The 11,425-nt window shown below is 44.3% G+C and overlaps 1 protein-coding gene across 1 annotated transcript in view; it reads left to right on the top strand.

Annotated features, from left to right (window-relative positions):
* Positions 1 to 2,391: 2,391 nt before the first annotated feature.
* The window catches only part of SMCO2 (single-pass membrane protein with coiled-coil domains 2), a 43,211-nt gene continuing 34,177 nt past the window's right edge, over positions 2,392 to 11,425 (top strand). Inside the window, exon 1 of the mRNA XM_069581988.1 lies at positions 2,392 to 2,501. Coding sequence (XP_069438089.1) covers positions 2,392 to 2,501 — 110 coding nt within the window. The remainder of the gene's footprint in view (positions 2,502 to 11,425) is intronic.

The raw sequence follows: 11,425 nt of genomic DNA, 5'->3' as shown, positions 1-11,425 counted from the left end.
GTTCTGAGTCTTCATTGCTGCACATGGGCTTTCTCTAGTTGCAGAGAATAGGGGATTCTCTTGTGGCAGAACATGGGCTTTTGGCCCTTGGGCTTAGTAGTCATGACTTGTGGGCTCAGTATTTGTAGCTCTCAGGCTCTAGAGAGCAGGCTCAGTAGTTGTCGTTGCCCCAAGAAATGTGGGATCCTCCCAGATGAGGGATCGAACCCTTGCATTGGCAGGTGAATTCTTAAACACTGGACCACCAGGGAAGGCCAGACATCACTGTTATTTAGGGTCTAATGGGGGAGTTTTGGGCTTCGCAGGTGGCTCAGACTGTAAAGAATCTGGCTGCAATGCAGGAGACCCGGATTTGATCCCTGGATCAGGAAGATCCCCTGAAGGAGGAAATGGCAACCCACTCCAATATTCTTGCCTGGAGAATCCCACGGACAGCAAAGCCCAGAGGGCTACAGTCCATGGAGTCGCAAAGAGTCGGTCATGACTGAAGGGACTTAGCATGCACACAGTGGGGGGTTTTGGTTTCCAAGTTCTTTCCTTAACATCATAGGACATAACACAAATTTCCTCCCACTCCCTCTAATGTACTTTTCTCTTTCAGCGCAATATCCTTCAAATAAACAGTGATTTTACCATTTTATTGAAGGGCTGGAAGCCAGGGCTTCCCAGACACAGAATGAATAATATTCTGCTATTACAGTGGTCAAGACTGTCACTTGAGGTTTTGTGTATTCAATTCCTTCAGGCCATTGCTTCTCTTTTCTTGTGTGCCCACTGTGTTCCAGGGTTGTACCAGGCACGTTATACACAGCATTTCATTTCCTACTCACAATAAGCCTTCAAGGTCGATGTTCCTCCATTTTGCTGATGAAAAAAGGGAAGCTCAGAGATTTGAGTAACTTGTGGATATCCCTCTGCCCTGGTGAAGTTTAAAAAGAGGCACTTTCAAAGCAGACTCACTGAACTAACTACTGGCTTCACAACAATGTTAGTAAATCAAAATATTGCAGAACCCTCCGAGGAAAGGTGCTCATTAACAGTTTCTATTCCTTTGAGAACATACGCATATTTACTCATTTCTAGGTTTAATTCCTGAAATTTCTGGGCCCTCACTTTTGTCAACATAGCCAGGCTTAGGGTTTTTACAGGATCCAAAGTCCTTCTTGATACTAAGGCCACCTCTCAGAACTGACTGGATGGGGGCAGGCCAGGTAACAGGCAGTGAGAACCAACTGGGACCACAACTCACTGGATGGGATAGATACTGGGGTTAGAGCTCACTGAGCATGCGAGAAAGCCTGCCTCTGAGCACCTAGGGATTATGACAGTGGACAAGGAAAAGTCCTTCCAGAAAACTGCCAAGGTTGTGACCTCCAAGATGTGACAGTGAGGATGCCCTGTGATTGTGGTCGCTGCTGTTTACGAGAGGTTCTTGTGCATATGGAGCTTCTCTTGCAGTATCTAGCATCTTAAAAAGGGGATTCCCAAAGGGTGGTCCGTGAAACACACTGCTGCAAGCTTCAGTGAAACTGGCAGAGTCAAATGACTGTGAGAAACAAAGTGTACTATTTCCACCTCACCAAAGAAATTGGTTATTAAAGGCTCTATAAATAGAAAACTAAGCACCAAACAAACAAAAACCTTCACACTGAAAGCATTTAGCATAAGAAGACGTACTGCTTGGGGGTTTCCCTGGTGGCTCAATCAGTGAAGAATCCGTCTGCAAGGCAGGAAACCCCTATTTGATCCTTGGGTCAGGAAGATTCCCTGGAGAAGGAAATGGGAACCCACTCCAGCATTCTTGCCTGGAGAGTCCCATGGATAGAGGAGCCTGGTGGGCCACAAGAGTTCGACATGACTTAGTGACTAAAGGCAACCACCACCATGAGAGGAGCAACACATAGTCTTTGAAATTTTGAGAAATGTTAAAAGAACAGAGAGAAAAAAGATGGTAGTTCAAATACACAGGGTGAAGGATATTTTTCTACAAGTGGAGATATAGGACCTGGTTTGCAAAACGTTAGTACAAAGGCAGAGCTTGAAGACGTAAGAAGTATACTTGCAGGTCTGCTTCCTCTAGGAAAATGTGCACTCCTTCATGGGACGCCTGAAGTGAATCTGGAAAAGAGTTTTGGAAATTGCAAGAGAATTGGTAACTGATGGTAGAGGATCTCGCCCTCCCCAATCCATGCCACCCACAAACAAACAAGGGTCTTCCAGAGAGCCTGAAGAAAGGAGAGTGGGAAAGGACATTCTCTGAGCTTAGAAGGGCAGAGGGCGAGGATGAGGGATACATGGCATGTTCTGAATGGAGAAGTGCTTCACAGAGGAGCTGTGCGGTGAGTGGTGGGAAGATTCTCATCAGGCGGCCTCCATCCGTGCAGTAATGCGATGGCTGGGTCACTGCTCGCAGAGAGATCTAGTGGGCAGAGTGAGAAAGGAACCGAGCAAGACAGGAAGCAGCTGCTGCGGCCAACATGTTTGGGGGCAACAAGAGATGCGTAAAACTGCACGGAGGAATAGTGAGAACCCAAGGGAAGAATTGTCCTATACAGTTCTTAAGGACATGGTCCCGGGAGCCAGACTAGGAAGTTTTACGTTTGAATCCCAGATCCCTCTGTATCTGGAAAGTAGTAAGAGTTAAATTAGGTCATACATGTGACACTTAGAAGAGTGCCTGGCACATTAGTAAACATTCAGTAAGTGTTCAGTTGTGTTCAGTTCAGTTCATTTCAGTCGCTCAGTCGTGTCCAACTCTTTGCGACCCCATGAATCGCAGCACGCCAGGCCTCCCTGTCCATCGCCAACTCCCGGAGTCCGTGATGCCATCCAGTCATCTCATCCTCTGTCATTCCCTTCTTCTCCTGCCCCCAATCCCTCCCAGCACCAAGTCTTTTCCAATGAGTCAACTCTTCACATGAGGTGGCCAAAGTACTGGAGTTTCAGCTTCAGCATCATTCCTTCCAAAGAAATCCCAGGGCTGATCTCCTTCAGAATGGACTGGTTGGATCTCCTTGCAGTCCAAGGGACTCTCAAGAGTCTTCTCCAACACCACAGTTCAAAACATCAATTCTTCGGCGCTCAGCCTTCTTCACAGTCCAACTCTCACATCCATACATGACCACAGGAAAAACCATAGCCTTGACTAGACGGACCTTAGTCGGCAAAGTAATGTCTCTGCTTTTGAATATACTATCTAGGTTGGTCATAACTTTTCTTCCCAGGAGTAAGTGTCTTTTAATTTCATGGCTGCAATCACCATCTGCAGTGATTCTGGAGCCCAAAAAAATAAAGTCTGACACTGTTTCCACTGTTTCCCCATCTATTTGCCATGAAGTGATGGGACCGGATGCCATGATCTTCGTTTTCTGAATGTTGAGCTTTAAGCCAACTTTTTCACTCTCCTCTTTCACTTTCATCAAGAGCTTTTTAGTTCCTCTTCACTTTCTACCATAAGGGTGGTGTCATCTGCATATCTGAGGTTATTGATATTTCTCCCAGCAATCTTGATTCCAGCTTGTGTTTGTTGCAGTCCAGCGTTTCTCATGATGTACTCTGCATAGAAGTTAAATAAGCAGGGTGACAGTATACAGCTTTGACGTACTCCTTTTCCTATTTGGAACCAGTCTGTTGTTCCATGTCCAATTCTAACTGTTGCTTCCTGGTCTGCATACAGATTTCTCAAGAGGCAGGTCAGGTAGTCTGGTATTCCCATCTCTTTCAGAATTTTCCACAGTTTCTTGTGATCCGCACAGTCAAAGTCTTTGGCATAGTCAATAAAACAGAAATAAATGTTTTTCTGGAACTCTCTTGCTTTTTCCATGATCCAGCGGATGTTGGCAATTTGATCTCTGGTTCTTCTGCCTTTTCTAAAACCAGCTTGAACATCAGGAAGTTCACAGTTCACGTATTGCTGAAGCCTGGCTTGGAGAATTTTGAGCATTACTTTACTAGCGTGTGAGATGAGTGCAATTGTGTGGTAGTTTGAGCATTCTTTGGCATTGCCTTTCTTTGGGATTGGAATGAACACTGAGCTTTTCCAGTCCTGTGGCCACTGCTGAGTTTTTCAAATTTGTTGGCATATTGAGTGCAGCACTTTCACAGCATCATCTTTCAGGATTTGAAATAGCTCCACTGAAATTCCATCACCTCCACTAGCTTTGTTTGTAGTGATGCTTTCCCACAGCCTTGTCTAACACAATGAAACTAAGCCATGCCCGCGGGGCAATCCAAGATGGGCGGGTCATGGTGGAGAGGTCTGACAGAATGTGGTCCACTGGAGAAGGGAATGGCAAACCACTTCAGTATTCTTGCCTTGAGAACCCCATGAACAGTATGAAAAGGCAAAATGGTAGGATACTGAAAGAGGTACTCCCAGGTCAGTAGGTGCCCAATATGCTATTGGAGGTCAGTGGAGAAATAACTCCAGAAAGAATGAAGGGATGGAGCCAAAGCAAAAACAATACCCTGCTGTGGATGTGACTGGTGATAGAAGCAAGGTCCGATGCTGTAAAGGGCAATATTGCATAGGAACCTGGAATGTCAGGTCCATGAATCAAGGCAAATTGGAAGTGGTCAAACAGGAAATGGCAAGAGTGAATGTCGACATTCTAGGAATCAGTGAACTAAAATGGACTGGAATGGGTGAATTTAACTCAGATGACCGTTATATCTACTACTGTGGGCAGGAATCCTTCACAAGAAATGAAGTAGCCATCATGGTCAACAAAAGAGTCTAAAATGCAGTTCAGTTCAGTTCAGTTCAGTCACTCAGTTGTGTCCGACTCTTTGCGACCCCATGAATCGCAGCACGCCAGGCCTCCCTGTTCATCACCATCTCCCGGAGTTCACTCAGACTCATGTCTATCAAGTCCATGATGCCATCCAGCCATCTCATCCTCTGTCATCCCCTTCTCCTGCCCCCAATCCCTCCCAGCATCAGAGTCTTTTCCAATGAGTCAACTCTTCGCATGAGGTGGCCAAAGTACTGGAGTTTCAGCTTTAGCATCATTCCTTCCAAAGAAATCCCAGGGTTCATCTCCTTCAGAGTGGACTGGTTGGATCTCCTTGCAGTCCAAGGGACTCTCAAGAGTCTTCTCCAACACCACAGTTCAAAAACATCAATTCTTCGGCGCTCAGCCTTCTTCACAGTCCAACTCTCACATCCATACATGACCACAGGAAAAACCATAGCCTTGATTAGACGGAACTTAGTCAGCAAAGTAATATCTCTGCTTTTGAATATGCTATCTGCTTTTTTAATATGGTCATAACTTTTCTTCCAAGGAGTAAACGTCTTTTAATTTCATGGCTGCAATCACCATCTGCAGTGATTCTGGAGCCCAAAAAAATAAAGTCTGACACTGTTTCCACTGTTTCCCCATCTATTTCCCATGAAGTGATGGGACCAGATGCCATGATCTTAGTTTTCTGAATGTTGAGCTTTAAGCCAACTTTTTCACTCTCCTCTTTCACTCTCATCAAGAGGCTTTTTAGCTCCTCTTCACTTTCTGCCATAAGGGTGGTGTCATCTGCATATCTGAGGTGACTGATATTTCTCCCAGCAATCTTGATTCCAGTTTGTGCTTCTTCCAGCCCAGCGTTTCTCATGATGTACTCTGCATAGAAGTTAAATAAGCAGGGTGACAGTATACAGCTTTGACGTACTCCTTTTCCTATTTGGAACCAGTCTGTTGTTCCATGTCCAATTCTAACTGTTGCTTCCTGGTCTGCATACAGATTTCTCAAGAGGCAGGTCAGGTGGTCTTGTATTCCCATCTCTTGAAGAATTTTCCACAGTTTATTGTGATCCACACAGTCAAAGGCTTTGGCATAGTCAATAAAACAGAAATAGATGTTTTTTCTGGAACTCTCTTGCTTTTTCCTTGATCCAGCGGATGTTTTTGCAATCTCAAAAACGACAGAATGATCTCTCTTCATTTCCAAGGCAAACCATTCGATATCACAGTAATCCAAGTCTATGCCCCAACCAGTAATGCTGAAGAAGCTGAAGTTGAACGGTTTTATGAAGACCTACAAGACCTTTTAGAACTAACACCCAAAAAAGATGTCCTTTTCATTATAGGGGACTGGAATGCAAAAGTAGGAAGTCAAGAAACACCTGAGTAACACGTTAATTTGGCCTTGGAATGCGCAATGAAGCAAGGCAAAGACTAATAGAGTTTTGCCAAGAAAATGCACTGGTCATAGCAAACACCCTCTTCCAACAACACAAGAGAACACTCTACACATGGACATCACCAGATGGTCAACACTGAAATCAGATTGATTATACTGTCTGCAGCAAAAGATGGAGAAGCTCTATACAGTCAGTAAGTGTAAGATACTATTATTGCTGGTGTTGTTGTTAAGGGCTTCCCAGGGGGCGCTAGCGGTAAAGAACCTGCCTGCCAATACAGGGGACATAAGAGATGCAGGTTTGATCCCTGCATTGGGAAGATCCTCTGGAGGAGGGCATGGCAACCCGCTCCAGTATTCTTGCCTGGGAAATCCCATGGACAGAGGAGCCTGGCAGGTACAGTCCATGGGGTCACAAAGAACTGGACATGACTGAGTGACTTAGCCTGCCTGCATGCACTGTTGTTAAATTGTGGTGGAACCACTCATAACAGTCTTCTAAAGAAACATGAAGTCACCTGGGAGAACCAAAGTTAGGAGCCTAGTCGTAATATCAAGCAGGAACCCAAGGCTGAAGCTGGGCCTCCCAGGCACTGTGAGAGATCTCAGTGTGAGGTAGTCTGGGTTCCCAGGTAGGAAGGGAGCTTAGGGAAGTCCAGGAGGGATATGAGACATCTTAGATTAAGCTTCTGGCTGAGGAAACACTCAGAGTGCTGACAAGACCTAAAATTTTGCCATAAAACGATGGCCAGCATATGTGCATTCACCCCATTTCTTCGACACAGTTTGGCTGAATACCTATTATGTACCAGCCACCTTCTAGTGCTGGGAATGCAGCAGTCAACGCACACAAACCTCCCGTCTTCAAGGAGCCCACGTTCTAGTGGGAGCACTAGCAATCGTCCAGCCCAGCCCCAAACTCCTTCCTCACATTATTGCCTCCAACTTCCCAGCAAACCAATTAGGCAGGTAGTCTCAGCCCCATTTTTCAGACAAAAGTTTAAATTTTGCTGCAAATCAAATAGCTGATAAATGGCAAACCCAGGTCTCCATCAACAATCTAATTCTAATGTTCATGTTTATAAAGAAAAGATCTGTGTTTGGTCTCAGTGCTGCTGAATAATTTTGGTAGGTGAAGGGGAAAGCCTTAAGAGTTGAGGAGCTGAGGACCTATAAAGTCAGAATGTTATCTGCTGGATTCCTCAAGAAGGATGGGTGAAGATGAGATGTGGGGGGAAATGGGAACTTAGCATTGAATTCCTAGAGGAAGTGAAAGTGGGTTGTGGAGGGCAGTAAGAGGAAATGCGGACCTCAAAGGCAAATAGGTGACCAAGCCAAGGAGTAGGGGCAGCCCTGGTTTGAAAGTTGGTAAACTGCTTCCTCATTCCTGCTGAAGTGGGGAAGGAGTAGGTAAAGTTCTGTCCTCCATCGTAGAAGGTCTTGGATGCCTTGTTTAGGCAAGGAGATGAAAGGGCAGACGTGGGAGAAGCTGAGGTTAGAAGATCACCCCAGAACCTCCTGTCAGACCCCAGTGGATGGATGGACAGAGGATTGAGGCCAGGGCAGGATTTCATTTCCACAGAGTTGGCAAGAGAAGCAAGGAAGCTTGGAGATAGGCTGGAGACACAGGTAAAAGAAAAGCAGGAGAGCACTATGTCCCTGGAACCTTGTGAGAGGGGGTTGAAGGGTCACATGTGCTGCATTCTAAGCGGAATGTCAAAGAGGGCAAGTCCAACTGCAAACTCATCTGCCTAGGTGTGCACCCTCATCAATGGCCTCCTCTCTGCCGTTGTTGCTGGGGAAAGGAGGACCCAGCATCACCAGAAAGCTCCAGGGAAACTTGACTGTTTCTAGCTTATCCCACTGAACCTAGAGGTGTCTGTGATCACCAGATTGGAAGGAGCAAGGATATTACCAGGTATACACAATTTCACAGCCATACCTGCTCATTTTAACTGTGCCAGGGCCAAGATGACACCAAATCCCTGATTTTTAATATCATGCTATAAAATTTTTGAGATCCCAAATTGACCAGCTAGCAGGTAGGTGGTCTGGCTTGGAGAAAATGTCCAAAAAATGTAAATTATAGATTTCATCAGCTGTTTTTTGAAACAGTTGTTCTGTTCCTTTTGACTAACACTTCTCCAAATTTGTAACTTTAAAGGTTTTGATGAAGTGGAGAGGGGGAAGGATGAGGGATTCACTCAGTTGTACCCCAAATTCCTAGAGGCCCATAGTGTAAACATATAGGAATGAAGAGCCAAGGTGGAGGAGGGAGAAGACAGATTCTAGCTGATGAGGCCTAGAGTGCAGGTACTTCCAGACTTTAACAGGATTAGGAATCCCCTGGGATCTTGTGAAAATGTGGAAGCTGAGTCACTGAGTCTTGGGTGGGATCTGAGATTCAAGCTCCTATTTGATACTGATGCTGCTGATCTACAGACCATACTTTGAGTAAGTAGCAAGGGCCCACACTACAGAACTATTTATAAGGTGCTTCAAAAGATGGTTTTATTTTGAAGCAAGAAGGCTGCTGATTAATGTTTTGCTGTTTAATCACTAAGTCGTGTTTGATTCTTTTGCAACCTCATGGATTGTAGCCTGCTAGACTCCTCTTTCCGTGGGATTTTCCAGGTAAGGATACAGGAATGGGTTACCATTTCCTTCTCCAGGGGATCTTCCAGATGCAGGGATTGAACCCTGTCTCTTGCATGCAGGTGAATTCTTTAGCATGAAAACATAGTGGGCCTCAAATTTACATTTAATAGTAGGATGATTGTAAAACTTGTAACCAAAATTTGCAGGTTAAAATCCTGTTTCTACCATTTTCTAGAAATAAAATTTTGGATAGATCATGGATCATTTCTCTCAGTTTATACATCTAAAAAATTAATAAAATCTACTTTGGTTGACTGACTATAGGGTGGAGATGAGAAATAAATAACTTGGTGAAAGTGCCTTATAAACTGAAGGTGCTTCACGTATGTAAGCATATTATTATTGTTGTTATAATTATTGTAATATTTGAGGCCAAAGATATCTTACAATAGCTCCCATTTCTATTTTAATTATAAGTAGGTAGAAACCATCACCAAGTGTTTGCATCTATCTGACACTGTGTTAAGCCCCATTCTACAGGTGAGGAAAGTAAGACCTAGAACCTTAAGATTATGCCCAGCTGCTATGTATTGATGCTGTGATATGAACTCAGCCTGACTCTCTAAAATCCAAAATCTTTTCTTTTTATTTATTTAATTTATTTAGACTGTGCTGAGTCTTGCTGCTGCACACAGGCTTTCTCCAGTTGTGGCGAGCAGGGGATACTCTCTAGAGGCAGTGTGTGGGGTTCTCATTGCAGTGACTTCGCTTGTTGCAGGGCATGGGCTCTAGAGCACAAGTTCGGTAGTTATGGTGCATGGGCTTAGTTGCTCTGAGGCATGTGGAATTTCCCTGGGCTAGTGATCAGACTTTTCCCTGCATTGGCAGGTGGATTCTTAACCACTGATCACCAGGGAAGTCATGAAGTTGTTATTCACTGCAATCAGTTGATTCATTGTAGGAAATACCCACTATCATAGAAAAAGATGGTCTAGAACAGGGGTTGGCAATTTTTTTTCCATAAAGGGCCAGAAAGTGAATATTTTAGGCTCTACATGCCAAATTTACATCCCTCTTGCAACCATTCCACTCTGTCATAGCAACACCAAAGCACTCACAGACAATATGAGAAGGAATAGATGTGGCTGTGTTAAAAAAAAAAATGTTATTTACAGAAGCAGAAAGCAGGATGGATTTGGCCCACAAAAGATAGCTTGTGGGTCCCTGGTCCAGCAAATTCTGAGGTGTCCGATATGGTAGCCCCTTGCTCCATGTGACTATTTAATTAAATCAAAAATCAAATAAAAATTCATTAAATCAAAATTTAATTTAATCAATATTTAATTAAATCAAAAATTAAATTAAAAATTCATTCCTCGGTTGCATTAGTCACAGCTCAATTGCTCATAGGTAGACATAGGTGTCTGGTACTATTGAACTGAACAGTGTAGAGAACATTTCTACCATCACAGAAAGTTTTATTGGAGAGCTTGGTCTAGATTATCTTTGGTGTGGGGGAGAAATCCCTTACGAGTAGCTGTGAGGACATGGATGTTCTGGGTCCTGGCTTTGCTATACGATTCTAAATACAGTACACCATCTCCCAGAGTCACAGAAAATGGGGCTAATACCTTTGAATCCTCCTGCCAATGCAGGAGCTGAAGGAGACATGAGTTTGATTCCTGGGTTGCAAAAGATCCCCTGGAGGATGAAATGGCAACCCACTCTGGTATTCTTGCCTGGGAAATCTCACGGACAGAGGTGATCAGTGGGCTACAGTCCATGGGGTCGCAAAAGAGTTGGACACAGCTTAGCAACCAAACAACAACAACAAAACCTTCTTCACTGTGCTATTGTGGGAACTGGACAAGAAGGGCTTCCCTGGAGGCTCAAACGGCAAAAAATCTGATGGCAATGCAGGAAACCCAAGTTCAATCCCTGGGTCAGAAAGATCCCTTGGAGAAAGGAATGGCTACCCACTCCAGAATTCTTGCCTGGAGAATTTCATGAAGAGAGGAGGCTGGTGAGCTACAGTCCATGGGACGACAAAGGGTTGAACATGACTAAGTGACTAAGCATGCCCACAGATGAAGAAATGTGTGAGAGGTACTTCATAATTTATTAGGAGCTGCACAAACATAAGCCATCATTAGGACACTGACTGTTGCTGTTTGAAATGTGAGAAAATGTTTGGGGACAGAATTTGTGAAGCTACTTGATTTTAGAGGAAGAGATTTTCCTTTAAATCAACCAATGGAAGCCATTAGGATGCTAAAGAGTTACCAAAATAAGGAAATATTATTATTTGTAGCATATTTTAAGTTTTGGACTGGAAAGAGACACAAAACTCAGCAGAACTCAGTGATCATTCATCTTTCGGAGTTTGGAGTTGCCTTGGTAATGTTACCATCTTCAGGACACAAGACAAACTGTCCAGATGGGAGCTATATGAGATTGGGCAGGTCACAGAGTCTTTCCTGAAAGAGATCGAAGATTTATTCTTCTTTGTCACACTCTAGGTTCTGGCATCTTCCTGTAGCTTCTCCTTCACAGGAGTCCCCCCACTTCCACTGTGGGGCCCCACATAGGTGAAAGATGAAGCTCAGGACTTCCCTGGTGGTCCAGTGGTTAAGAATTTGTCTGCCAATGCAGGGAGCAAGGGCTTGATCCCTGGTCCAGGAAGATCCCA

The sequence above is a fragment of the Ovis canadensis genome, chromosome 3, assembly GCF_042477335.2.
Source record: "Ovis canadensis isolate MfBH-ARS-UI-01 breed Bighorn chromosome 3, ARS-UI_OviCan_v2, whole genome shotgun sequence".
Taxonomy (NCBI): Eukaryota; Metazoa; Chordata; class Mammalia; order Artiodactyla; family Bovidae; genus Ovis; species Ovis canadensis.
Note: the sequence above shows the minus strand (reverse complement) of the source record. Positions and strands in the feature narration are given on the sequence as shown.